Here is a 27,222-nt window from a genome sequence, read left to right as displayed (position 1 = left end):
GCTGATTAAATCTCCCTCTCAGCATTCAGAGCCCCCCTCCCGGGCTGCTCTGTGGCCTGCAGGTCCTCCTGAAGGGAGAAGCTTTCGCAACAGCCAGAGCTGAGCCTTGCACAGGAGGGGCCTGGGTCGTGCCCTACTTCGTGTCAGTTTAAGCCATGAAACACAGAGGAAGGCAAATCCTGCTGCCAGCTGATGTGCCCTGGGCTTAGGTGCAAGGCAGGGCTCTTGTCATGAGGCTCAGCATGGATTTGGGGAATGGCTTTGCCTCATCCTGAGGGATCATCATCACCGAGTGCTGCTGATGGCCTCTGCAGGCGCAGGAACAAGGCAATTAAACCCCAGCCCTGTGTCAGCCCCCAGGGCCCTGTGCCAGAAGCTCTGTGCCAGCTGGCTTGGAGGCCAAGTGCCAGGTCCTGCACATGGGCCAGGGCAGCCTTCAGTACCAGCACAGGGGCCGGGGGAAAAGGGATGGAGAGCAGCTCTGAGGAGAAGGACCTGGGGGTGAGGAGCTGGCACCAAGAGAGTTGAAGGTGCTCAGCCTGGAGAGGAGAAGGCTCCAGGGGAGCTTTTGGAGAGCTTCCAGTCCTGGGCAGAGAGCTGGGGACAGAGTTTGGAGCGGGAGCTGTGGTGGCAGGGCCAGGGGAGAGGGTTTGGAAGTGCCAGAGGGAGGTTGGGAGTGGAGAGAAGGAGAAATTGGAGGTGCTGAGGGTGGGCAGAGCCTGGTCCTGCCTCTCCTGAGCATCTTGAGCCCCCTCAGCACCTTCCCAGGCTCCATTGGCTTCTCTCCAGCAGCTCCCAGTCTCTCTCGACCTGGGGGGCCCAGCACTGGCCCCAGCACTCCAGAGGTGGCCTCCGCTAGGGCAGCAGCAGAGGCAGCAGCAGAACCTCCCTTGCCCTGCCGGGCACTGGGGCTCTGCCCACCCAGCTCCTCTCATCTCAGCTGCCCTCGTGGATCACTGCACCCTCCAGGTGCACAGCTCAGCTCTCCCCTGGGCCCTGCTGCCTCCAAGGGGACCTCTCCCTGGGGCTGCTTCCTGCTGGTTTAAGCCTTTTTTCCCAGCGGGTCAGGAGCTGCTGGCAGCCTGCAGAGCACCCACGGGGAAGCTGCTGCTGGTTTCTAGAAGAGGTGATTAAGACACAGGGCAAATGATTTACCCAACAATGTCTCCTGGCAGTTGAGTGAGCTCTGGGAGGAGATTGCAGGCAGGACTTGTACCTGTCAGTGTTATTATCTTTAATTAGCATTCCATTATCTCTCAGCTGATGGAAAGGAGGTTGGCGCCCAGAAACCATGGAAGTGGAGAGCTGAGGCTGCTGCCAGGGGCCAGGAAACAAACCCAACGAGTTTAGGGACGGTGAGAGGAAGGATTTCAGCCCCACTGCAGGCACCAGAGCAGAGGCTGGACAGACACCAGATCCCAGAAGGGCTGGGTGGGAAGGGACCTCCCAAAGGACCTCCAAAGGTCACCCAGTCCAAGCCCCTGCACTCAGCAGGGACATCCTCCACTAGAGCAGCTTGCTCAGAGCCTCTCCAAGGACAGAGCCTCAGCCACCTTCCTGGGCAACCTGCTGCTGTGTTCCAGCACCCTCCTGGCAAAGAACTTCCTCCTAAGGAAGGTTCCTTCTCCTTTAGAGCTGTGGAGGATCTCATCTGAACATCAGAAAGACCCTGGGGTGCCAGAGCTGCCCCTAGGGAGCTGTGGGCAGGGTGACCACCAGCATGGGAGCACCCAAAAGCTCTGCTCCTTCCATTCCCTTTTCCACCTGCTGAGGAAAAAGAGAGTGGGGACCAGAAGGCAGCAGGAAGGTGTCCATCCAAGGAGGTCCAAAGGTCTCTTTGCAACCAGAATGTCTGAAGGCCTCCAGGCCCCCAGGCCCCAGTCCATCAGTTCAAACATGAATCTGCTTTGTCAAATCACTCCCTGAGGTGTTCAAGTTCACAGAACCAGAGAATGGTTTAGGTGGGAAGGGACCCCAAAGCTCAGCCAGCTCCAACCCCCTGCCATGGGCAGGGACACCTCCAGGGAGGGAGCAGCCACAACCTCCCTGGGCAACCTGTGCCAGGGTCTCACCACCCTCACTGGAAAGGACTTAGAGCACCATAGAATCAGTCAGGGCTGGAAGGGACCAGAAGGATCATCCAGCTCCACCCCCCTTCCATGGGCAGGGACCCCTCACCTGGATCAGGCTGTCCAGAGCCTCAACCTTCCTCACATCCAGATTAAATCTCTCCCTTCCCAGTTTAACCTCCTCACTCCTCCTCCTCTCATTACAAGACCTTCTCAGCAGTTCCTCCCCAGCTTCTTGCAGCCCCCCCCCCAGGCAGTGCAGGTTTGGTGCTCAGGCAGTGGAAGGAGGAAGCTGTGCAGGGAGTGCCTGGAAGCTGAGCCTGAGCCCTGTCCCTGCGGGCAGATGAAAGGCTCCCGTGGGCTGCTCCGCGGCCGCGGTGCCTCTCAGCTCCCCATTGCCCAACAGCAAGCCAGATGCAGAGATTCCTCCACCCTTTTTGACGTGAGAGAGGCAGCAAAGTTTGTTTTGTCACTGGGAAGGACATGCCCGAAGTGTGGCTCAGACCCTGAGCTGCTCTGAGCGCCTCTATAAAAGCCCTGAGAGCTCAGAGCTCCCCAGACCACTGCTGGGCTTCATCCTGGTGCTGAGCTGAGTAAGTCTGCCTTAGGCTGGAGCTGGTCTCTTTGACAGCCACTGCGAGGGGCTCCAGGTGCTGGGGTCACTGCCTGCTGTGCTGCTGGCACTGGGAAGGGATTCTCTACCTGCACAGCTGGGCAGGTTTGGAGGTGGGCAGGAGGCTCCAGGAGGTGCTGGCAAGTTTCAGAGGGATCTCTGCCCTGCAAGGGTGGTCAGGGGCTGGGACACAGTGCCCAGGAAGATGGTGGAGTCCCCATCCCTGGAGATGTTCCCAGAACCTGTGGACTTGGCACTTCAGGACATGGGTTCCTGGGCAGGGTGGTGCTGGGCTGATGCTGGGCTTGACCTGGGAGGGCTTCTCCAGCTGGAATGGTTCTGGGATCTGACCTTGGTGAACTTCACCCTCAGCTCTGGAGGAAGAACTTCCTGAATGTTCTGTGGTCTGAGTAGCTGAGGGCTGCTCTTGGCCAGCACAGCCACGAGGTCACCTCTGCCCTGGGTGGAGGTGCAGGGAAGTGCATTTGGTGCTCCTCACCTCGGACCCTCAGCAGCTTCCCCTGGCTCCTCTCAGCAGCTTCCCCTGGCTCCTCAGCCTGCTCCTGCACGGGGAAAGGAGGTCCCCTCCTTGCGGGCACTCCCCGGCCTCAGCCCTGACTGTACCCTCCCCACCCTCTCTCTTCCAGGCTTGCTTCCAGCCACGAAGATGTCCTCCTACCGCCAGGCCTGTGCTCCCAGCAGCTTCCCCCTGTGCCAGCTGAGCTGCCCCCAGCCCTGGGCAGAGGCCTGCAACCAGCCCTGCATCACCTCCTGCGGGGACTCTCGCGCTGTCATCTACCCACCCCCCGTGGCCATCACCTTCCCGGGCCCCATCCTCAGCTCCTGCCCCCAGGAGAGCTTCGTGGGCAGCTCAGTGCCACTGGAGCTCGGCAGCTCCTTTGGCTCTGGCAGCTCCTTTGGCAGCTCCTTTGGCCCCGGTGCCCCCCTGGGTGGGCGATTCTCCTACCCCTGCTCCTCACGCAGGTTCAGCACCTTCAGCCGTGGGAGCTGTGGGCCCTGCTAAGCTCCATGGGGGAGCTGAAGCCAGCAAGGACCTGAGCAAAGTCCCAGTCCATGACTGAGCAGAGGGAAATGGCTTTCAGAGGGGCACTGAGAAACCACCCAGAGAACAAAGCCCAGAGAATGTCTTGCCCTTGCTGGTGGCTTTGGCATCTCCTGAGCTGGTCTCAGCTCTGTGAGGGGTCCTAAGGTTTGAGTTTCAATCCAAGTGGCTTCTAGGAGACTGAACAGCAGTGCAGTTTGGATCCAATCTGTTCTGGCCTCTCCCATGGATGTTCCTTGGCTTTGGAGCTTGGGTTCTGGGAGCAAGCACCAAAACCCTCAGGCCACCCCAGACACTGAAGCCCAAACTCAACTCTTGGGACCTGCAAACGCAGCCAGGACAGAAGCTCACCCTGCAGACTGCAGCCCCCGAGAAGACAACCCCCAGCAGACCCTGCAGATGTCCTCTGTGCTCTCTGCATTGTCAACCTCTGCTGCTATGAAGTCCTTGTCCTGCCTCTAATAAAGCCTCTACTGCATCACAGCCTTTGCCCTCTGCTTTGCTTTCCCCCTCAGCCCAGACCTATCAGGCAATGATGCCTAAATGGTCCTCAGCTGAGGCTCAGGCTCCTCTGGCTGTCAGCCCAGAGCTGGGACCTGTCAGCCTGGGACAAGGTCTCCTGAGGGGGTTTTGTGTTGTCCACCTAGCAACAAGCCCACAGAAGGGGTTGGGAGGGACCTTAAAGCTCATCCAGTTCCAATCCCTCTGCCACAGGCAGGGACAGCTCCTGCTGGAGCAGCCTGCTCAAGCTCCCATCCAGCCTGGCCTTGACCCTTCCCAAGGTTGGAGCTTCCACAGCCTCCCTGGGCAGCCTGTTCCAGTGCCTCACCAGCCTCATGGGGAGGAATTTCCTCCTCCTGTCCCATCTCAACCCAGGTTCTTCCAGCTCAAAGCCATCACCTCTCACCCTCTCACTCCATCCCCTCCCACAAGTCCCTCCCCCCCCTCTCCTGGGGCTCACTTCCAACCCCAGCAGCTGCTCTGAGGCCTCCCCCTCTTCTGCAGGCTGCATAGCTCCAATGCAGTGCTCCCAGCCTGCCCTCACAGCAGAGGACTTGCAGCCCTTGGATCACTTTTGTGGCCTCCTCTGGACCTCCCCAAAGTGTTTTGCAAGGGTTTGTGGTGGGAGAGGAGGGCTCAGGCAATCCCTTGGGCTGCTGGGGCAGTTTGTGCCCTCAGTCCCAGAGGGGCAGGAGCTGCCCTCAGTGCCCTTCATGGAGAATCTGCTGCATGAAGTCTTCTGCTACTGCCAGATGCCAGCACTGGGAGGAAGTTTCCCTTTTCTCCTGGGAAGGAATCAGAAGCTGAGGAGCTCCTGCACAGAGCTGGACCCCAGCAGAGCAGAGGCAGTGGTGGGCTCTGTGCTGGGGGGGGGGGGGGGGGGGGGGGGGGGTCTTCAGCAGGATCTTCCTTGGCTCTGGAGGGAAAGAGAGAGGCCAAAACTCTGCTCTCCAAGGGGACTGAGGGCTCTGAGGGGCAGAAAGCTGCCTGCTGGTGAGCACCAGACACCTGCTGTGTCGCTTGGGAGAGAAGTGTGGGGGCCCAGAAGGCTGCTGGGGGACACAGGTCGGTGGAAGGGACACCAGGACAGTGCTGTGCAGTGGAGCTTTTAATGGGGGGCAAGGAGCAGAGCCAGAGAGCTGCAGTGGCACAGGGGACAAAGAGAAACACTCCAGGAGCCTTCCCACCAAAGCCTGTGACTTTGAGCCATGCGTTCAAGGGGAGACTTTCTGCTTCCCGCAGCACAGCTGCAGCTTCACAGCCCAGCGCTGCCCCTTGCAGCAGACCTAAGGCAAAGGAGATTTCCACCCCCGCGGTGCTGAGGGAGGCCACAACGAGTACAGGTTCCTACGACAGAGGGAAGAGTTTTTCACCTCCAGGGTGCTTGGGGCACCTGCAGCGCAGAGAGCTTCTGCCTGGCCCCGGGAGCGGCGCAGGGGGGAGAGGATGGAAGGAAGCAGCAGGAGCAGGCGCCCGGAGCCCGAGGAGCCAGATGCTGAGGGGCTCAGGGGCTGCACTTGCCTCGGAAACAGCTCCAGGACAGAGCTGGAGTCGTTGGAACGAGGAGAAAACCAGAGGGTGGGGAAGGAAAAGTGCTGCAAACCCCATCCGGAGCTGCTGAGCTTTGCAGTGGCCTCCCGGGTGGGGCTCAGCAGGGTCCGCAGCTGCAGGAGCTGCGCCGGCGGCAGGCGTGGGGGCTGCAGCTGCCCCTGCCCAGGGAGGGGCACCCGGAGCTGTAAGGCCTGCTGTAGCTGCAGGCACCCCCATAACCACCTGAGCCCCCGGAGAGAACGGAGCCCCTCAGGCCAGCAGCGCTCCCATAGCCCCTGTGGCCCAGGCAGCCCCCAGACCCCAACGGGCGCCCGGTGCCCGGCGGCCCCCAGCTGCCCACCAGGCTTTGCTGCGGGCAGGAGCTGAGCACTGGCCCCGGGAAAGTGAGGACCACGGGAGGTGGATAAAGGACAGCTCTGGAGTCGCTGCAGGAGGTCACACACAGCTGGCTGCAGGTGCGGGCCAGGGGCTGCGGGCAGGGCACCTCGCGGGGGCAGCTGCAGGGCACGCAGAGGTCTCCGCAGTAGGACATGGCCCCGAGGGCAGGAAGGGCTGAAACACAGAGGGGGAAGATCACAGCAAATCCTGAGCCCTGGCCAGTGGTGCTCAGCTCCTGCCAGCAAGGGCTGGCACCCACCGACCCCTCCTGCCAGCAGCAGGAGCACAGGGCAGGAGCGTGGAGGGCAGGAGCGTGGAGGGCAGGAGCGTGGAGGGCAGGAGCGTGGAGGGCAGGAGCGTGGAGGGCCCTGGGCACTGTGAGGCTCAGGGGGAAGCTGCCTGCTGGAGAGGGAGGGGAAAGCTGCCTGGGGTGAGGGGGCAGGGGGCCTGGAGCAGGCTTCCCAGAGAGGCTGTGGGGCCTCCTTGTGTGGACAGCTGCCAACCCCGGGCATTGTGCCCCTGGGCAAGCTTCTGTGAGTGCCCTGCTGGAGTAGGGGGGTGCAGGAGATGCTCTCCAGAGGTCCCCTCCCACCTCCACCCTGCTGGGGGTCTCTCAGTGCAGGGCAGTGCTAAAGCCCAAAGCCTCCACAGCCTTGTGGAGCTGGAGGAGCATTTGAGTAAACAACCACCCTGGCAGAAGCCCCACCCAGCACCAAGGGCTTGCTGTAGGGAGGCTAAAGGAAGAGAGGATCCAGACCCTCAGGGACCCAGTGGGAGGTTTCTGAGCCCAGTCTGGGTCTCTAAGTCCCATTTTGCCTCCCCATGTCCACATCTGCCAAAGCCTCCAACAGGCTGCAGCAGAGACCTGCTGGGAGCTACAGACAGAGGAGCAAAGCTCAGCACCCAACTGGAAGAGCCAAAAGAGGAATCCAAATTAGGGCTTACCTTGATCCACTGAGAGGCAGCAGGAGAAGCAGGCAAACAACCCTAAGCTGCCAGGAGCTTTTATAGCATCCCTGCAGCTGCCTGCAGGCCTGGAGCTTATCTCCTGTGCTTGTAAATCAGCTGCTGGTGCTGGGGTGGCTCCTCCAGCTGCTGTAATTATCTGTCCTGGGGTTAGCTGTTAGGTAGTTGTGAGCCTCAGCCACTGGGATGTGCCTCTCTGATGGCTGCTTGAGGTTGCCTCCTGATCAGGGGTTGGAGCTGACCACACAAAATGACCTTTTTTAATCAAAGTGTGCAAAATGCATCAGGGCTTGGAGAGTTTGGCCTGGATCCCTTGGGCCATGTGCTGAGGAGATGCAGCTCCTGGAGCTGGAGGCTGAAGGAGCCTGTGTGCTTCTGTGGGGAGCTGGAACTTCACACAGGGAGAAGTCAGCCCTGGAGAAGGGCAGCTTGGACCACTTGTGCTGCCTGTGCTTCAGCAGGAGAGCCTCATTTAGCTCCTCTGAGCCTGCCTCTCACAGCCTGCCCCACCAAAAGGACCCCAGAGCCAGGAAGGTTGGCAGAGAGCTCCAAGCTCACCCATGCCAACCTCTCCCCCAGCCCTGTCCAAAAAACCAGACCATGGCACTCAGTGCTCCCAGCCAGGCTTGGCTTCAACACCTCCAGGGATGGGCACTGCACCACCCCCCTGGGCAGCCCATTCCAGTGCCAGTCACTCTCTCTGGGCACAACTTCCTCCTGACACCAACCCTCCTGAGTACCTTCCCAATTCACAGAGCAGATGTCTGCCCTACAGAGGCCAGGAGGGCATCAGCTCAAGGTTTGGACTTTGGTATCCCAGAGGAAAAACAATGTCTGCAGAGAACCACAGCCTGGGTTGGCTTGGAAGGGACCTTCAGGACCATCCAGCTCCAACCCCCTGCCACGGGCAGGGACATCTCCACTGGGCCAGGTTGCTCCAGCCTGAGAGGGCATCCACAACCTCCCTGGGCAACCTGCTCCAGTGGTTTCTTCTACAGCAAGGAAAATCTGACCTGCAGAGCTCCGAAGGGTCTGCTGAGGAGGAGGAGGAGGAGGAGGAGGAGATGTGTCAAACTGTCATTAGAAGGGCCCCAAGGTGCAGCAAGCTGTCATTAGCTGCATCACTGCAGGACTCTATCTCCAACAAGTTAATCACACAGAAGTGCTTTGAAGTCCTTTATTCTGGGGCAACATTGGCACAACCCAGATAAGCCTTGTCCAGAGCTTCCTCATCACCATGCCACAGGCAGAGCTTCCACCCTGGCAGGTGTAAGCAGGCAGCAGAGGAGGCAGTGGCAGCCAGGCACGTTCCTGCTGCCCGGCCCACGAGGCAGGACTCAGCTTCACCCTGCCCAGCCAAGTGGCAAAGTGCCAGCTGCCAGGGCTCTGTTATCCACCCAGCAAGGGTCAGCAGTGCAGCTTACAGCCAAAGGCTGGCAGGGAAAGGCAGCAGAGAGAGGAGAAGGTCCCTGCTGAGACCTTTCCGGCCGTGGCTGTCGCAGCCGAAGCTCCTGGGGGTGTCTCCTTTGCCAGCCGTGGCACAGCTGTGGCTCCGTGGGCAGCCCCTGAGGCAGGTGAGGGTGGCGAGGTCCCACCTCGGGGCTGTGTTAACACCACCACTTGTGAGCACTTACATTGCCCAGCTGCTGCCCTGGGCCGTTGCTGTGGGCATCACCTGGAGGATGCACCCAGCACAGCTGGCAGGGGTGGGCAAGGGCAGACCAAAACTGGCCCAAACCTGCCAAGCTGGTTCCAAGCTGCCCACTGCAGGCCAAGTTAGTCTAACCAAGGAGGTGGCCACCAGCTCTCAGGCTTCCAGGCAGAACCCCCTCGAGGAGAGCACCCCAGTGCCATGCTCTGGGGGGTGGCAGCTCTGGGGTGTCTGACTGCAGCCATGCCCAGGCCGTGGCTCACCCTGCACATCTCCCTGGCTGACAGCTCTGAGCTGCCTGCCCTCTGAGCCAGCCCCAGGCTTTCCCAGGCTGCTGCTGCAGGGATCTCCTCGGTGAGTCACTGTCCTCTGGAGATGGTTTTGCCACTCTGGCAGCAGGGACTCGGCAGACCCGCGGCAGGCTGAGCAGAGAGGCACAAAGAGGCTCTCTGGGGAGCACTGTGGAGTGATTCCAGGGCACAGAGCTCCACCTGCACCTGCCCCAGCGAAGTGCAGTCAGCATCACAGAGACCTCTGCCACCATCCTGACGTCTCCACTCTCTTCCTGCCCTCTGTGCACACACAGGCTCTGGTCTGAAGCGTGGGACCTGCCAGATGTGGCTTTGGCTGGTGCTCAGCTTCAGAGCTTCACTGCAGGAGGGGTCAGGCTCTGGCACAGGCTGCCCAGGGAGGTGGTGGAGTCCTCATCCCCGGGGGTGTTCAGAGACTGAGCAGAGATGGAATTCTGCAGACAGCAATGAGCTCTGCCCTCAGCCTCCTCTTCCTCACCCTGCCCTTCCCCAGCTCCCTCAGTCTCTCCTCAGCAGATTTATTCTCCAGGCTCAGCTTTGTTGCCCTCCTCTGGACCTGCTCCAGCACCTCCACAGCTCTCCTGGATTGTGGTGCCCCAAACTGAGCACAGCACTGGAGCTGTGGCCTCACCAGAGCAGAGCCCAAGGGCACAGTCCCCTCCTGTCCCTGCTGGGCACAACATTTTTAACCCAAGCCAGGCTGCCATTGGCCTTCTTGGCTGCCTGGGCACACTGCTGGCTCCTGTTCAGCCACCTGGGCATGCTGCTGGCTCACTCAGCTGCCTGGCATGCTGCTGGCTCACACTCAGCTGCCTGGCACACTGCTGGCTCCCATTCAGTTCCTGTCTATTCCAGCCCCCAGATCCCTTTCTAATGACTCTACAGAAGCTGGAGAAGGCTTCCAGGATGACCAAGTCCAGTTTCAGGACAGTACTGCCAAGCCTGCAGCTTGTCTGGGTGTTCTCAGAGCGGTTTCCAGGTGGCTCTCCCTGCCTGCCTCTCTTGGCACACATCTCTTGCTCCTGCCACTTTAGAGCCTGGCAATGGCTGGCTTCGAGTTGTTAGGGGAGGGACCCATCCCTTGCTGCACCTCTGATGCATTCCCTTGGCAACACAAACCCCTTCTGGTGCTTTGGCATCTCAGTGACTCAACTTTTGGAAGCCCAAAAGCTGCCCAACCCCAGCTGGCTACAACCTCCCTGCAGGCAGCTGCAGGCAGCAATCAGCTCTGCCCTCAGCCTGCTCTGGGCCAGGATGCACACCCCCAGCTCCCTCAGCCTCTCCTCACAGGGCAGTGCACCCTCCCCAGCCTTGCTGCCCTGCTCTGGGCACCTGCCAGCCCCTCAGCAGCTCTCTGCAATGCAGGAGCCCAGAGCTGGGCACAGCACTCCAGGGGGGGCCTGAGCAGTGCCAGCACAGGGGCACAAGAACCTCCCTGCTCCTGCTGCCCACACTGCTCCTCAGCCAGCCCAGGCTGCCCTTGGCTCTGCTGCCCACCTGGGCACACTGCTGCCTACTCTGCAGCTGCCACCCAGCACCCCCAGGGCCCTCTCTGCCTGCCTGCCTGCTCTCAACCACTCTGTGCCCAGCCTGTGCCACTGCTTGGGGCTGCTGTGCCCAAAGTGCAGGACCTGGCACTTGGCCTTGTTAAGACTCCTGGCAGACTTCATCCTGGACTCTGCAGCTGACTTCTCATCTTCTCCAGGGGCCTGCAGAGCAGAATCCAGACCCTTAAGTTTACCTGAGGATGAAGCTTGGGCTCCAGGAAGGAGTCTCCAGGCCACCTTCTGCTCCCCTGCAGAAGGCTGAGGGTCACCACGAGAGCTTTGCAAGTGAGCAGCAGAGGAAGAAGGAGGTCTGAAGGCTGAGGGTTGGATGCAGCAGCATTTTAATGGGAATGCAGAGTGGAGGAAACGTTGGCAGAGAGCAGTGCAAGCTAGAGGGAGCCTATTGCAGAGGCCCGGAGAGGCAGCACCCACCACCAGCCCAGCACAGCAGCACCTTGCCCCCAGGCCTTGCCCTTCCTCACTCCCGCTGAGCCTGGCAGGCTCTGGGCCCCTGCCGGTGCCTGGTGCTCGGTGTCAGACTGGGCAGAGAAAGTGGAAAGAGCAGAGGAGAGAGGCAGAGCCCCAAGAGCACAGAAAGCTTCAATCTAAGCTAAAGCACCAAAGGACTTCGCTGGGGGCGGGGGCTGGGTTCAGGGCTGCTGCCCCCAGCCCAGCCCAGCAGTCCCAGGGCATTTCTACTTTGTTCTTTGTTCCTTTGCCGCGGGCGTCGCTGGAGCTGCTCAGATCTTCTTGCAGAAGCCTCTCTGGCAGGGATGCTTCCAGCGGGTGGAGTAGGTGTAGGAGCACTCCGGCACGCACTGGGCAGTGCACTGCGGGGCGCACTGCGGGGCGCACTGCGGCACGCACTTGGTGGCACACTTGGTGGCACACTTGGTGGCACAGGCAGTAGGGCAGGGAGCAGGGCAGGGGGCAGGGCAGGGGGCAGGGCAGGGGGCAGCACAGGGAGCAGGGCACGGGGGAGGACAAGGAGGGGGGCAGGGGGCAGGGCAGGGGGCAGGGCAGGGGGCGGCACAGGGGGCGGCACAGGGGGCGGCACAGGGGGCGGCACAGGGGGCGGCACAGGGGGCGATGCATTTGGTGTCGCACTTGGTCAGCAGCTTGGGCGCGCAGCGCTCCAGGCAGGGCTCCAGGCACTCCAGGCCCTTCTGCCCCCCGCCGATGGCCACCCCGGACTGCAGGGCGCCAGCCAGCTCGGCAGACTCGGTGCTGCCCACCAGGGTCTCCTGGGGGTAGGTGGTGAGGATGGGCCCCGGCAGGGTGACCACCACGGGCGGGGGGAAGATGATGACTCTGGAGTCCGGGCAGGCGATGACGCAGGGCTCGCTGCAGGCGGCGGCGCGGGGCTCAGGGCACTTCGCGTCGCAGGGCACGGAGCAGGGCTCTGGGCACAGAGTTTTCTCGCAGGACATCTTTTGGCTCTGCGCTGGACCTGCGAGGGGTGGGAGGAGCAAACGTAAAGCCGAAGGAGGCGACAGGACGGGAGCTAAACTCGAGATCTGGAGAGAGAGTCCTTGGGAGGTGACTTCCCCTGCACTCTGCCCGGGGGAGGGCACCGCTGGAGGGCTGGGGCCAGTGCTGGCATCTCCTGGTCGGGAGGAACTGGGAGCTGCTGGAAGGAGTCCAGTGGAGGTTGGGAAGGTGCTGAGGGGCCTGGAGCAGCTCTGGCAGGAGCAGAGGCTGAGAGCCCTGGAGCTGAGAGCCTGCAGGAAAGCAGCCCCAGAGGGCATCTGAGCAGTGCCCATCAACAGCTGAAGGGCGAGGGGCAAGAGCCTGGGGCTGGCATCTGCTGAGTGGTGCCCAGAGCCAGGCCAAAGGACACAACCTGAGACCCAGGAGGCTCTGTAAGGAGAAGCATCTTGGCTTGGAGGATGCTGGAGCAGGCTGCCCAGAGAGGTTGTGGAGTCTCCTTGTGCAGAGAGCTTCCAACCCCTTCCCGGGCACTGTGCCCCTGGGCAAGCTGCTGTGGGTGCCCTGCTGGAGCGGGTGGGGGAGGGGGGGGGGAGGAGATGAGCTCCAGAGGTCCCTTCCCACCCCTCCATTCAGGCTGATCCTGTTCTGCTCTGCTTTGCTCTCCTCTGGAGCCCTTCAGCTGCCTCCCGCAGACACCAAAGAGCCTCTCTGGGGCTGCTGCTCCAGCACCACCTGCTTGCTGCTCTGTAATTTGGACTCCAGAGGTGGAGCTGAGCCAAGCTGGGGCATGGCAGCAGTGGGAACCACACAACAGGTTCTGCTGCACTCAGTTCCCATCATCTCTGGGCCAAGCAGACAAAGGGCAGAAAGAGGCTCCTGATCCCTGCTTTGTCTGTGGGGGAGGCAAACAGCACAGGGTGAGTGCAGTCTGCTGCAGATGACTTCACGCCGGTGCCAAGGTCACTTGGAGCATTAGCCAAATGAGAGCCTATTTGCAGATCAAAAGGGGGAGCAGCTGAATCACAGCAGAAACCTGCAGGCAAACCTGGATTTGAATGTCAGAGGCAGGGAAACTGTTGGGAAACCTGAACTGGATTCTGCAGCTTCTTCCCTTCTCTTGAAACCCCCTGGAGAGGAGGGTGGGAAGGTGAGGAGCAGAGCCAGAGTGCAGCAGTGGCCTTTGGCCTCCTCCAGTCAGGCGGCAAGGGCAGGAGCTGCTGACTCTCCTGTGCCAGATCCAGAGGGGATGTCCTGGGGTCAGCCCAGGCCATCCCTCATCGGCTGCCTGAGCTCAGGGGCCTGGGTGGGGCTGGCTTTGACTCAGGCAGCTCTTCTCGGAGTGAGTCTTTGTTTTGCTGTTGTGTTCAGGCTGCCCAAACACCTCAGCTTCTCCTGACCTTCAGCCTGACTCCAGACACCCTTTGGACTCCCACTCTTTCATCTCACCACATCTCCTCATTCCCTGTTCTTGGCTTGACCTACAAAGCACTCAGCTGAAAGCCAGCCAGGGAAAATGCAGGGAAAAGCCATCCCAGAACCTCCCAAATGCAGCAGAGCTTCCTGCAGAACCTGTTGGATGTTTTCCATAAGCAGAGCAGAGCCTCCCAGACCACTTTCCCAAGGAACCTCCAGCAGACACCTCTGGGTTCCTGTTCCTTCTGCCTGGCTGCACTGACAGAGGATTCAGGGAATTGTGGAATGGGATGGGTTGGGAAGGACCCCAAAGCTCATCCAGTTCCCAGCCCATGCCATGGGCAAGGACACCTCCACTCAACATTTACACTCAAAGCCTCTGCCCAAGATCAGACACAGACTGGAAGCCACAAGGGCAGAGCAGCTCTGCCAGCTGCAGCCCAGAGAGGAGAGGCTGAGGACAGCCAAAGGCTCTCTGCTTCCACTGCCCAGTTCTGACATGACCAAGAGCCCAAACTCACACCTCCAGTGCCCTGAGTGGGCACATCAAACAACCCCTTCGTGGGCAAAGAACTCTGAACAGCCACAGGATCACAGCAGATCCACCCCAACATGCACAGAATCACAGCAGATCCATCCCAACACCTACAGGATCACAGCAGATCCATTCTAATACCCACAAGATCACAGGACTTCCATCCCAACACCCTCAGGATCACAGAGTGTCCAAACAGCATTCACAGCAGATCCATCCCAAATAGCCTCAGAATCACAGAACATTCAGCCCAAGCACCCTCAGAATATCCTTCCACGTATCCCTAGAAGATCCACCCCAAATATCCCCCAAATCACAGAAGAACCAACTCAGATCCATCCCAAATCCATCCCCAATCCATCTCAAATCCATCTCAAATCCATCCCAAACCCTTCCCCAATCCATTCCCAAATCCATCTCAAATCCATCCCAAATCCATCTCAAATCCATCCCAAGTCCATCCCAAATGCATCTCAAATCCATCTTAAATCCATCCCCAATTCATCCCCAATCTATCCCAAACCCATCCCAAATCCATCTCAAATCCATTCCAAATCCATCTCAAATCCATCCCCAATCCCTCCCCCATCCCTCCCCATCTACCCCTCAAGTAGGTGCAGGGGTTTCCACACACACACCCCCCCCCCCCCCCCCCCCCCCCTCCTGGGTTGGCTTTTTGGGGTTGCTTTTGGGGTTTGCTTTGCTGGGAAGAAGAAATTGTCAGAGTCCAACTTACTGAGCTGGGCGAGGAGGAGCCAGGAGGAGCTGCTGGAAGCTCTCTGAATCACTCAGGGGTTCTTATACCCTGCTGGACCCCCAGGCTGATGCAAGACAGGGACGTCACTTTTGGACATTAGGTTCCAGCACTTCCCCAAACCAAATCTGAGGTCTAATTACAGTAATTGTTCTGCTTGCTGCTGCTCCTCATTACCCTCTCCTCACCAGCACGTGACCCCCACGGTCCCTTCCCTGGATTCCTCTCATTTCTTGGCTTTCAGCACCCAAACCCTTCTGGGTGTGAAGGCAGCCCCCAGGATGGGGCTCAGGCTCGCAGGGAGCAGTGTCCAGGCTGCAGCTGGCTGAGAGCTCTGCAGGAGTCATCCTGGCAGGTCCTAGGAGAGCAGCAGCTTTGTTTTGCCTCTCTCACATCCTGACCTCCAAGAATGCAAAGAGCCTCACCTGGCACTGGCAGGGAGCTGCTTGGCAGCTTGTTGGGACCTGTCTGGGGAAGCTGAAGTCACTGCATGGCTGTGGGGCCAGGAGTGCCTTGCAGAGCCTCTCCTAGCAGGGCTCTGGTGGCCCTGGCTGCATGCTTGAGGCTCAGATCTCTTCCAGAGCAAGGAGGAGGCTGAGAGCCTGCAGGGGAGCAGCCCCAGAGGGGATCTGAGCAGTACTCAGTGAGAGCTAAAGGGTGAGGGGCAAGAGCCTGGGGCTGACCAGAGAGGTCGTGGAGTCTGCTTGTGTGGAGAGCTTCCAACCCCACCTGGGCAGTGTGCTGCTGGGCAAGCTGCTGTGGGTGTCCTGCTGGAGCAGGGTGGGAGCAGGAGATGATCTCCAGAGCTCCCTTCCCACCCCTCCAAGCTGGGATTCAGTGCCAGGGCCTGATGTGGTGCCCACAGATCCTGTCTAGAGTGAGGGATCTCCTCCTCGGCAGGACAGAGCTTGGCCAAGCCCAGGAGGAAACACGAGTGGAGAAAGCTCATTTTGGTTGGAGTGGGCAGAGAGAGGCCTCCAGGAATTCCTTGGTCTGGTTTGCAGTAAACCACCTTGGCCTCAGTGCCTGTCCCAGGGGTTTTGGTCAGAGCTGCACCAGGAAGATGCTGCCTAGGAGCACGCAGCAGAGTGCTGTGGGAAGCACAGGCTGAGTGCAGACCTGGCACTGCAGGGCACGGCTCAGTGCCTGTGCTGCTGTTGGGATGGAGGATCTGAAAGGTCTTTGCCCATCAGAATGGTTCCATGATTCTGGAAGTGAGCAAAAAGCTGCCCAATGGCCAGGGAAAGGAGGAGTCCAGGAGGGCTTCAGTGCTAGAGAGGACTGAGAGTTCCAGGACCAGTCCATGCCTGACTTGACCTGAGATGGGTTGGGACTGCTCAGACTGGAGAGGAGAAGGCTCCAGGGAGACTTCAGAGCAGCTCCAGCACCTGAGAGGGCTACAAGAAATCTGGGAAGGGACTTTCTACAAGGGCTGGGAGTGGCAGGGTGAGGAGGAATGGATTGAGGCTGGAAGAGGGGAGACTGAGACTGGAGATTAAGGAGAAATCCTTGGGAGTGAGTGTGGGGAGAGCCTGCCACAGGCTGCCCAGGGAGGCTGCGGCTGCCCCTTCCCTGGAAGTGTTCAAGGCCAGGTTGGATGAGGGCTTGAGGCACCTGGGCTGGTGGAAGGTGCCCGTGGCAGCGGGGCTGAAGTTGAGTGATCTTGAAGGTCCCTTCCAACCCAAACCCTTCCATGACTCCTGTGAGGAAGCAGCAACTCAGCTCCTGGAATATTCTTTAAATCAACAAATCTCTCCTGACTGGGAAAGGCTCTGCCCAACCTGCCTGGCACAGCCTGGCCTGGGCAGCAGATGCAGAGAGAGCTTGGGATAGAAACCAGAACAAAAGCAAACAAGGCAAAGCAAAGCAAAACCAGGCAAGACAAAGCAGACAAAGCAAAGCAAAGCAAAGCAAAACAAAGGAAAGCAAAGCAAAACAAAGCAGAGCAAAGCAGAGCAAAGCCAAACCAGACAAGACAAAGCAGACAAAGCAAAGCCAAACAAGGCAAAGCTGAACCAAACAGAGCAGAGCAAAGCAAAGCAAAGCCAAAGCAAACAAACACAAGGAAACAAACAGCCCAAGGGGCTCTGCATTCCCAAGGCCTTCCTCATCACCCTGCAGTCATCACAGCCCCACGTGGGTGGCCCTGACACAGATATTTGGCAGGGACGCCATGAGTCAGGGCTGTGGAGTCTGCTGCTGGCAGCCTGTTATTAGCAGCAGCGCAGGGAGAGCACCAGGAGGTGGTTGCCAAACCAGCTGGAAGCATCTCAGGAACATTTGCACCTGAGCCTTCCTGCCTGGAGGGTCCTCCAAAGCCACTCTGCTGATTGGAGTCGCAGCAAGAATGAGCACAAAGCTGTGGGGATGAGGGAGGAGAAGTGAAGCCAGGAGGTGTTTGGGGTGCCCATGGACTCTTCAGGACAGGGACCTGGTGGAGAGGGCACAGCAAAAGGCCACAAGGATGGTGAGAGGCCTGGAACAGCTGTGGAGGCTTTCAGGACCTGCCTGGATGAGTCGGTGGGGACCTGCTCTGGAGACCCCAGTGGTGTGCAGAGGTCCCTCCCAACCCCCTCCCAGTGCCTGGCTCTGTGGCTTTGGCTTCCCACGTTCCTGAGCTGCTGCAGCAAGAGCTGTGCCCAGGCTGGTCCCGCAGGGCTGCCAGCGCCGGATCCATCCTCCCCTTCGGGAAGCTGCCAGCCTTTGGCTGCTCCTGCAAGTGGGCTGCTTTGGGCTTCCCTCCCCCCCCAGCACACCTAAGGCTCCCCAGAGCTGCTCTTCTCCAGGCTGAGCAGCTCCAACCCTCCCAGCCTGCCCTCACGGGGGAGCTTCTCCAGCCTCGGATCCACCTCCTCTGGAGCTGCTCCAGGATGTGACACAGCTCTGATTGAGTTCAGCGCTGCTGTGTCTGTGTTAGCAGCCAAGGACTGCCCACGGCTGCAGCTCCTCCTGGCAGCCACAGAGACGATTCCCACGATCCAAGAACTCTGCAAAACCTGAGCCCAGAGTCCCTGGCAGGAACCATCTCACCCTGGGCGTTGAAGCTGCTCTGCAGGGCTGCAGTTCCGAAGCCTCTGCCTGCAGCAGACTGCTCCAGGAGGGCATCACTGAGTGAGCTCAGGATCCTCTGCCCACGGAAACCCCTGCTGAAACCCCACAGCTGTGAGCCACTGGAGCACCAGGTGTGAGGGAAGGATCCTGCTCCTCCTCCAGGACACCTGTGGCTGGCTCTGGGTGTGGCAGAATCCCCCAAGGGATGACTTGAAAACAAGGAGGGGGGAAACAACCAACGGAGAGATGAGCTGGAGTGCAGCAAGGGTTTAAGGGAGGGAGCAGAGGGCACAGCTGGCACCTGCCGAGGGCAAAGGGCAGGTCCCTGCCACCTGGCACTGAAGCAGCTCCAATTCTGTGATGCTGGCTCACAGGGCACAACCTCCTCCATCCCCCCAAGTCCCTGCTGCCAGCTGCAGGAGCCAGATGGCCTCCAGGGGGCTCAGGGCAGAGAGCTCTGAGCTGCCAGAGGCTCAAGGCACCGAGCTGCAGTTCGGGTGGGAGGTGAGAAGGTGGAAAAGCAAACATCAGGCAAACCAATGGAGATGCTGAAGAGGTTTAATGGGAGGGAGCAGAGGGCACAGCTGGGGCCTGCCGAGGGCAGAGGGTAGGTCCCTGCTGCCTGGGCACTGACACAGCCCCAGCTGGGGCATCACCACCTGGCAGCTTCCCCTGCCGGCTCAGCACGGCCCAGGGCTGCTGCTGCAGGAGGGGTTGGGCATTCAGAAGTAGCCAGAGCCACAGCTGCCCCCCCAGAACCTCCTGGACCCACAGCTACCCCCCCCAAAGGAATTACCCCCCCCAAAGGAGCCCCCACCGAAGGAGCCTCCTCCGCAGGACCCCCCAAAGCCTCCCCCTGAGGAGCTGGAGCCAAAGCGTCTCCTGCCTCCATAGGAGCCTCCAAGCGACCTGCCCCCACCATAGGAGCCCCCCGAGCCAAAGGAGCTGCCCCCACCATAGGAGCCCCCAATGCCCAAAGAGCTGCCCCCACCATAGGAGCCCCCAAATGGTCTACCCCCACCGTAGGAGCCCCCCGAGCCAAAGGAGCTGCCCCCACCGTAGGAGCCCCCCGAGCCAAAGGAGCTGCCCCCACCGTAGGAGCCCCCTGACTCAAGAGAGTTCATGCCCCCTGAGTACCCCCTGATGGGGGTCGGTTCTGTGGTGCCCACGAAGCTCTCCTGGGGGCAGGAGCTGAGGATGGGGCCCGGGAAGGTGATGACCACGGGGGGAGGGTAGACCACGGCGCGGGAGTCCGCGCAGGAGGTGAGGCAGAGCTGGCTGTAGGCGTCCACGAAGGGCTGCGGGCAGCTGACATCGCAGGGCGAGGAGCAGCCACTGCTCAGGAGCTGTCCGGAAGACATCCTCTGGGGCGGAGACGAAGCTGCAGCACAGGTTGGGTGCGAAAGGGAAAGGTCTTTGCAGCTCTCTGCCCCACACCACCCTCTCAGGCTGGCAGCTGCGGGCCCTGGCAGGAGGAATTCTTCTCCCTCCGGAGCAGAATCCTCCCGAGGCTGCCTGAGCTCCACTGCCTCCTCAGCCTGCTTGAAGCCGCAGGACACAGCAGGAGCACAGCTCCTGCAGCTCGCTCTGGCTGCCAGGGGGGCATGTCCTGTGCCGAGGTGAGCTTGGGGCTCTCCTGCCGCCCGGCAAGGCACAGGGCAGGAGGAGGTGGCCTCGAGTGGCCCCGGGGCAGGCTGAGCTTGGGTAGCAAAGCCCCCGGGCAGGAGCCAGACACAGCCTCCCTGGGCAGCCTGTGCCAGGCTCTCCCCACCCTGTACTGCACAGCTCCTGCCTCAGCTCCAGCCCAGCCCTGCTCTGCCTCAGCTCCAGACCATTTCCCTGGGCCTGGCTCTGACCCCCTCACGCAGAGTCCCTCTGAGCCCTCCTGCAGGACCCCTTCAGGCACTGGCAGCAGCTCTAAAGTCCTCCTGGAGCTTTCTCTTCTCTGTTGTGCTCTGGCAGGACCTGACCTTCCATCCTCATCCCTTCATCTCCCACCAGCTCCTGCTGCCTGCCCGCAGCACAAACCCTGCCCTGCTGCAGGAGCAACCTCCCCCTGCCGCTGCTGCTCCTCACCGAGGGCTGACAACGAACTCATCCCACAGCCAGAGCAGCATCCTCACAGCATGAAGGAGCTCCTGGAATGCTTACCTGGCAAGAAGGGAACCCCGAGCTGGAGGAGAGGAGGTGGTGCAGCTGGAGGTGACTCTGCTCTTATATAGGCCCCCAGCCTGAGCCTGGGCTGTGCCAGCCTCTCGTGCGCGGCGCAGGGAGCACCCTCAGGTTTTGCTGCCTAAGCTACTTGTAATTGGGATAATTGTGCTGATAGCTGATAGTGATGAGTAAATCAGCCCCACACTGAGCAGCTCCAACACACCCTGGCCCCTGCCCTAAGCCCTGCAGAGCTTTTACGACCATTTTTTGACTCCTCCTGACCTCCTTTGCCTTGCTGTGGCCTGAGCTGTGCTCGCTGGGCAAGGGAAAGCTTTGGGGCTTCCAGCTGGGGAGCAGGCAGGCAGAGAGGGCCCTGGGGGTGCTGGGAGAGAGGAGCTGCAGAGGAGGCAGCAGTGCCCAGGTGGGCAGCAGAGCCAGGGGCAGCCTGGGCTGGCTGAGGAGCAGTGTGGGCAGCAGGAGCAGGGAGGTTCTTGTGCCCCTGTGCTGGGACTGCTCAGGCCACCCCTGGAGTGCTGTGCCCAGCTCTGGGCTCCTGCATTGCAGAGAGCTGCTGAGGGGCTGGCAGGTGCCCAGAGCAGGGCAGCAAGGCTGGGGAGGGGCCACAGCCCTGTGAGGAGAGGCTGAGGGAGCTGGGGGGGTGCAGCCTGGCCCAGAGCAGGCTGAGGGCAGAGCTGATTGCTGCCTGCAGCTGCCTGCAGGGAGGTTGTGCCCAGCTGGGGTTGGGCTCTGCTGCCAGGCCGCCAGGGCCAGAAGCAGGGCACAGAGCCTGAAGTGCCAGGTCAGGGTCACGCTGGGTGTTAGGACAAAGTTGTGCCCAGAGAGAGTGATTGGCACTGGCATGGGCTGCCCAGGGAGGTGGTGCAGTGCCCATGGCTGGGGGTGCTGAAGCCAAGGCTGGCTGGGGGGCACTGAGTGCCATGGTCTGGTTGGTTGGGCAGAGCTGGGGGAGAGGTTGGCATGGCTGAGCCTGGAGCTCTCTGCCAGCCTGAGTGGTTCTTTGATTCAAGGGTTTTGTGCCCTGCAGGAGATGTAGCATGGCACAGAGCTGGGAGAAGTGAGGATTTCATCTCTTTGCCTGCCAAAGGTGTGAGAGTGCTGCCCCTGGCCAGCAGCAGAGCTGCTGAGAGGTGGCAGAGGGAGAAGAGTGACAATAAACTGTCTCCATCTTCTCACACTGCTTCCTTGGAGGACAATGACCTGCTGAGGTTGTCCAGGGAGGTTGTGGGTGTCCTTTCCCTGCAGGTGTTCAAGGTTAGCTTGGATGAGGCCTTGAATGGCCTAGGCTAGGGGGAGGTGTCCCAGACCTTGGTGGGGGTTGGGACTGGGTGATCCTGAAGGTCTTCTCCAAGCCAACCTGCTCCATGATGAAGCTCTTCTGTGTAAGCAGCTGCTTGGGTGAGCACTGAAAGGCAGAAGCAGAGAATGGCTTAGGCTGGAAGGGACCCCAGAGCCCATCTGCTCCAACCAGAGCCTGGGTTGGAAGGGTTGGGTTGGAATGGTCAGGTTGGAATGGTTGGGTTGAAATGGTTAGGTTGGAATAGTTGGGTTAGAATGGTTGGGTTGGAATGATCAGGTTAGAATGGTTGGGTTGGAAAGGCTGGATTGGAAAGGTTGAAATTGAATGGTTGGATTGGAGTGGTCAGGTTGGAATGCTTGGATTGGAATAGTTGGGTTAGAAAGGTTGGGTTAGGGTGGCCAGGTTGGAATGGTTGGGTTGGAAGCAGTGGGTTGGAAGGGTTAGGTTGGAAGTGTTGGGTTGGAGTGGTCAGGTTGGAAAGGTTGGGTTGGAATGGCTGGAATGGGATGTTTGGGTTTTCAGCTGCTACAGAGCCACAGAACTGCTTTGGTTGGACAGGACCTCCAGGAGCATCCACTCCAACCTTCAGCCCAGCCATGGCCACTGGCCCCTGGCCCCGTGGCCACAGGTTTCACTCCCTGGGCAGCCTGTCCCAGTGCCTGCTCTGTCACCATCCCAGGTCTGGTGATGGATCCTGAGGCTGCTGCAGGTCGATGCCATTCCCAGCACCGCATTCCTGCTGCTCCCCAGCCCCAGAGGAAGTGGAGCAGAAGGAGCTTACTGGGCTCAGCTCTTGCATCAGGAGGCAAACTTGTCCTGTCAGGCCCAAGTGGGCAGTCCTGGATCTGACAGCTTTGCTTGTCAGCAACTCATGACAGTCCTCAGCTCGTGGAATCTTCCCAGTTTCCTGCAGTTGGGTTGAGAAATCCCAATTCCCGTGGAGGGTTTCGGGCACTGCCGCTGCTGCTGCTCCCATCTGAGCCCTGGCAGGCGGCAGAGCCTCTTTCAACCACCCACCTGCCTGCCTGCAATCAGGACCCTGACGGTGCAAGGTGAAATATTGGCTGTGAAAGCTGCTGATCAGCTCAGCTCAGCCCTCACCTGCGCCCCGGCCCGCCCCGGCCGCAACCCGGGCAGGCGCTGGGGCAATCTCTGCTGCCAGGTGGCTGCGTCGGGCTCAGAGGATCAGATAAGCTGCCAGGGGATGCCCGCAGGGCGCCGTGGAGCGGAGAATAGAGTCGTGACCACGACAATTAAGAGAACAATTAGAGCAATTAAGGGAATCATCCATGAAGCAAAACAGAGTTTGGCAACAGGTAGGAAGCTCTTGCACAAAGCTTGGCTCAGTCCCTCTGGTGGTCTGAGCTATATAAGAGCCTGCGGAAGGCTTCGCCTCCATCCAGCTCCTCACCCGCAGCCGCTCCTGCCTGGTGAGTTCCATCTCCTTCCTCCCTTCCTTCTCTAGGCGAAGCATCAGGGAAAGCTCTGCCGCGGGCAGCCGAGGACTTGGGCAGGCAGTGTGGTGCTGTGGTGCCAGGCAGTGCCCTCTGCCCATGGTCATAGCTGAATCTGAGAGCAGATAGCTGCGAGGTGACTCTGCCTCTGCTGGGGGGGGTTGAGTGGATGAGCTCTGAGGTCCCTTCCGACCTGAGCCATGCTCTGATGCCATGATCTAAGCGGTGCAAAGGGAGCTCTGCCCTCGGGAGGGCACCTCTGGAGGGCTGGGGCCTGCGCTGGGCTCCCCCAGTCACAGAGGGACTGGGAGCTGCTGGAGGGAGCCCAGCGGGGGTTAGGAAGGTGCTGAGGGGCCTGGAGCAGCTCTAGCAGGAGCAAAGGCTGAGCCCTGGGGCTGAGAACCTGCAGGAGAGCAGCCCCAGAGGGCATCTGAGCAGTGCCCAGCAACATCTAAAGGGTGAAGGGGGCAAGAGCCTGGGACTGGCATCTGCTGAGTGGTGCCCAGGGCCAGGCCAAGGAGCACAACCTGAGACCCAGGAGGGTCTGTAAGGAGAAGCATCTTGGCTTGGAGGATGCTGGAGCAGGCTGCCCAGAGAGGTTGTGGAGTCTCCTTGTGCAGAGAGCTTTCAACCCCCCCCATGGGCACTTTGCCCCTGGGCAAGCTGCTGTGGTGCCCTGCTGGAGCAGGGGGATGGGAGGAGATGATCTCCAGATCTCTTTCCCACTGCACCACGCTGGTGCTCAGGCATCTGGGGGCTAAGGTTGGGTTTCCATGGGCATGAGGAGCAGCCCAATGCTGTCAGTCAGCTCCAGAGCTGTAACTCACTGAACCCTTGCAGCTGAGCTGCCCCCAGAGCTCCTCCCAAAGCCAGATGGACTTTGGCTTTGCTTCCTGCTCTCCACTCTTGCCAGAGCAGAAGATGCTGGGGGAGGTGCCAGGGGCTGGGGGAGGCCTCCTCTGGGCAGAGAGAGAAACCTGAACCCTTCCAAGCTTTTCTTGCTCTCAAAGACCTGAGACAGCTCTGCTGCAGGTTTGGATCCAGCCCAGATGCCTTCAGGACAGCTCCTGAGCAGCAGAGTTGCTGCCAGTGCCTGAAGGGGTCCTGCAGGAGGGCTCAGAGGGACTCTGCGTGAGGGGGTCAGAGCCAGGCCCAGGGAAATGGTCTGGAGCTGAGGCAGAGCAGGGCTGGGCTGGAGCTGAGGCAGGAGCTGTGCAGTACAGGGTGGGGAGAGCCTGGCACAGGCTGCCCAGGGAGGCTGTGTCTGGCTCCTGCCCGGGGGCTTTGCTACCCAAGCTCAGCCTGCCCCGGGGCCACTCGAGGCCACCTCCTCCTGCCCTGTGCCTTGCCGGGCGGCAGGAGAGCCCCAAGCTCACCTCGGCACAGGACATGCCCCCCTGGCAGCCAGAGCGAGCTGCAGGAGCTGTGCTCCTGCTGTGTCCTGCGGCTTCAAGCAGGCTGAGGAGGCAGTGGAGCTCAGGCAGCCTCGGGAGGATTCTGCTCCGGAGGGAGAAGAATTCCTCCTGCCAGGGCCCGCAGCTGCCAGCCTGAGAGGGTGGTGTGGGGCAGAGAGCTGCAAAGACCTTTCCCTTTCGCACCCAACCTGTGCTGCAGCTTCGTCTCCGCCCCAGAGGATGTCTTCCGGACAGCTCCTGAGCAGTGGCTGCTCCTCGCCCTGCGATGTCAGCTGCCCGCAGCCCTTCGTGGACGCCTACAGCCAGCCCTGCCTCACCTCCTGCGCGGACTCCCGCGCCGTGGTCTACCCTCCCCCCGTGGTCATCACCTTCCCGGGCCCCATCCTCAGCTCCTGCCCCCAGGAGAGCTTCGTGGGCACCACAGAACCGACCCCCATCAGGGGGTACTCAGGGGGCATGAACTCTCTTGAGTCAGGGGGCTCCTACGGTGGGGGCAGCTCCTTTGGCTCGGGGGGCTCCTATGGTGGGGGCAGCTCCTTTGGCTCGGGGGGCTCCTACGGTGGGGGTAGACCATTTGGGGGCTCCTACGGTGGGGGCAGCTCCTTTGGCTCGGGGGGCTCCTATGGTGGGGGCAGGTCGCTTGGAGGCTCCTATGGAGGCAGGAGACGCTTTGGCTCCAGCTCCTTGGGGGGAGGCTTTGGGGGGTCCTGCGGAGGAGGCTCCTTTGGTGGGGGCTCCTTTGGGGGGGGTAATTCCTTTGGGGGGGGTAGCTGTGGGTCCAGGAGGTTCTGGGGGGGCAGCTGTGGCTCTGGCTACTTCTGAATGCCCAACCCCTCCTGCAGCAGCAGCCCTGGGCCGTGCTGAGCCGGCAGGGGAAGCTGCCAGGTGGTGATGCCCCAGCTGGGGCTGTGTCAGTGCCCAGGCAGCAGGGACCTACCCTCTGCCCTCGGCAGGCCCCAGCTGTGCCCTCTGCTCCCTCCCATTAAACCTCTTCAGCATCTCCATTGGTTTGCCTGATGTTTGCTTTTCCACCTTCTCACCTCCCACCCGAACTGCAGCTCGGTGCCTTGAGCCTCTGGCAGCTCAGAGCTCTCTGCCCTGAGCCCCCTGGAGGCCATCTGGCTCCTGCAGCTGGCAGCAGGGACTTGGGGGGGTGGAGGAGGTTGTGCCCTGTGATGTGCCCATCACAGAAAGGGAGGGGCCCGTGGAGATCATCGAGCCCAACCCCTCTGCCATGGCAGTCACCTGGAGAAGGTCACTCAGGGACAGGTCCAGGTGGGTTTGGAATGTCTCCAGAGATGGAGACTCCATGTTCATGGAGTGGGGGAGCTGAGGGGGGGTTCAGCTTGGAGAAGAGGAGGCTGAGGGGAGACCTCCTGGCACTCAGCAACTCCCTGAGAGGAGGCTGGAGCCAGCTGGGTTGGGATCTTCTGCCAAGGAAGAAGGGGCAGCACAGGGGCAAAAAGGCTCAGGTTGCCCCAGAGCAGCTTTGGGTTGGACATCAGAAGAGTTCTTCACTCAGAGGCCTCTGCAAGCCTGGCCCAGGCTGCCAGGGAGGTGGCTGAATGTGGTGCAGAGGCCATGGCTGAGCCCCAGCCTTGGCTGGGCTGGAGGAGCTGGAGGAGCTCCTGCGACTGAACCAGCTCCAGGACGCCATAAGGACACCTGAGGCTGCTCACAGATGCTGTAATCAGCTGCAGGAGCTCCTGGACAGCGCCAGGCCAGGCCAGCCCCACGGAGACAAACCCAACGCAGAGGAGATGATGCAAGAGGACTTTAATGTGAGCAGGACGTGGGATACACTGCGGAGAGAGATGGCACCGGGGGCGGAGGAGACCCTTCCTGGCTCCAGAGAACTCCCAGCAGCCTCCAGAGTCCATTCTCCACCTGGTGTTCTTCTGGCACAGTCTGAGGACTCAGCTCCCTGGCAGCCCTTCCAGAGGATGTTGGCCCAATGGGAGTGGGGCTGGAGCTCGGAGAGATGCTGAGGAGCAGCTGCCAGCAGCAGCAGAGAGAGTGGAAGAGCAAGAAAGAGGTGAGGGCAAGGGGAGGGGTCCTGTGGGGTTGGTGAGCTTCTGCCCCAGCTGCAGGCCTGGCTTTGGTCTTTCCATCTTCTCAGCTCTGGAGTGGGCTGCAGGCCTTTAGGGCACTCTAGAAGTAGCCACAGTTGCCTCGGCGAGATCCAGCACTGCTGCTGCTGCTGCTGCTGCACAGCCTCCTGTAGCAGCCTCCCAGCCCCGGGGAGATGCCAGAGGCACAGGAACCTCCTCTCCAGGAGCCACCTCCATAGCCAGAGTAGCCTCCATAGCCAGAGTAGCCTCCAGAGCTGGAGTAGCCTCCAGAGCCAGAGGAGCTCAGCATCCTCGATGTGCCCCAGGAGCTAGAGGCACTGCCCCCGCCCAGGCTGCTGAGGTTGGGCACCGCTGCCCCCACGATGGTTTCCTGAGGGCAGTTGGCAACAAAGGGGCCTGGGAATTTGATGCAGACTGGGGGGCCATAAACCACAGCGGTGGAGTCCCCGCAGGAGGCAATGCTGGGCCCCAGGCTGGTGCTGTAGGCACAGGGCTGCGGGCAGGACACCTCGCAGGGGGGCAGGCAGCGGGGGCTGGAGTAGCAGGACATGGTTGGCAGACTGGAGATGGAGCTGAGGGAGACAAAGGGGAGTTAGGAATCCATCCTGGTGGGTGGGTCAGATCCCTGCCCAGGCTTCCCTTCCTCCCCTGAGCCCTCCTGGCCTCTGATCCCTCTTCTCCCTCCCCACCCCTCCACGGGACGCCCAGGCCTTGGCTCGGCAGAGCTCAGCTTGGCACTGGCTCCTCAGGCTTGGAGAGGCACAAGGGGAAGGAAAATCCCTCTTCAATTCCAGCTCCAGGTGTCAAACCCACCCTCAGGATGGGCTGCAAGCTTCTGCAGTGAGCCTCCTGTGCAGGTAGCTGCCTGGGACAGCTCAGCTCTGCTCAGTACAGCTCAGATCATCACAGCTCTGCTCTGCTCAGCTCAGCACAGCTCAGCTCAGATCATCACAGCTCTGCTCAGCTCAGCACAGT

General features: G+C 60.7%; 4 protein-coding genes across 4 annotated transcripts; 1 reads left to right on the top strand and 3 right to left on the bottom strand.

The window, feature by feature from the left end:
* The first annotated feature begins 3,349 nt into the window (after positions 1-3,349).
* Positions 3,350-3,706, top strand: LOC135192644 (feather keratin 4-like). The gene has a single exon (XM_064175915.1). The coding sequence runs from the start codon at positions 3,350-3,352 to the stop codon at positions 3,704-3,706; it is 357 nt and encodes a 118-aa protein (XP_064031985.1).
* A 2,188-nt stretch (positions 3,707-5,894) lies between these two features.
* Positions 5,895-6,329, bottom strand: LOC135192643 (feather keratin B-4-like). Its single transcript, XM_064175914.1, has one exon. It carries the CDS (start codon positions 6,327-6,329, stop codon positions 5,895-5,897), a length of 435 nt encoding a protein of 144 aa, XP_064031984.1.
* Positions 6,330-12,015: 5,686 nt separating this feature from the next.
* On the bottom strand, positions 12,016-20,139 carry LOC135192791 (scale keratin-like). Its single transcript, XM_064176176.1, has 4 exons — positions 19,986-20,139; positions 18,972-19,215; positions 18,631-18,917; positions 12,016-12,167 (listed from the first exon to the last, which is right to left on the bottom strand). Exons 2-4 carry the CDS (start codon positions 19,193-19,195, stop codon positions 12,016-12,018), a joined length of 663 nt encoding a protein of 220 aa, XP_064032246.1. The 5' UTR covers positions 19,196-19,215; positions 19,986-20,139.
* Positions 20,140-26,326: 6,187 nt separating this feature from the next.
* LOC135192642 (claw keratin-like) lies at positions 26,327-26,797 on the bottom strand. The gene has a single exon (XM_064175912.1). It carries the CDS (start codon positions 26,795-26,797, stop codon positions 26,327-26,329), a length of 471 nt encoding a protein of 156 aa, XP_064031982.1.
* Positions 26,798-27,222: the final 425 nt, after the last annotated feature.

This window comes from Pogoniulus pusillus, chromosome 43, assembly GCF_015220805.1.
Source record: "Pogoniulus pusillus isolate bPogPus1 chromosome 43, bPogPus1.pri, whole genome shotgun sequence".
Lineage (NCBI taxonomy): Eukaryota > Metazoa > Chordata > Aves > Piciformes > Lybiidae > Pogoniulus > Pogoniulus pusillus.
Note: the sequence above shows the minus strand (reverse complement) of the source record. Positions and strands in the feature narration are given on the sequence as shown.

What these genes read in the sequence shown, in the direction of transcription:
- LOC135192791 (XM_064176176.1), bottom strand. Translation starts at nt 19,195, where the DNA reads ATGTCTTCCGGACAGCTCCTGAGCAGTGGCTGCTCCTCGCCCTGCGAT. An exon ending in GAACCGACCCCCATCAGGGG is followed by an intron (nt 18,918 to 18,971) that starts GTACTCAGGGGG and finishes CGGTGGGGGCAG; the next exon opens with CTCCTTTGGCTCGGGGGGCT. An exon ending in TGGGGGCTCCTTTGGGGGGG is followed by an intron (nt 12,168 to 18,630) that starts GTAATTCCTTTG and finishes CTCTCTCTCCAG; the next exon opens with ATCTCGAGTTTAGCTCCCGT.
- LOC135192643 (XM_064175914.1), bottom strand. Translation starts at nt 6,329, where the DNA reads ATGTCCTACTGCGGAGACCTCTGCGTGCCCTGCAGCTGCCCCCGCGAG.
- LOC135192642 (XM_064175912.1), bottom strand. Translation starts at nt 26,797, where the DNA reads ATGTCCTGCTACTCCAGCCCCCGCTGCCTGCCCCCCTGCGAGGTGTCC.
- LOC135192644 (XM_064175915.1), top strand. Translation starts at nt 3,350, where the DNA reads ATGTCCTCCTACCGCCAGGCCTGTGCTCCCAGCAGCTTCCCCCTGTGC.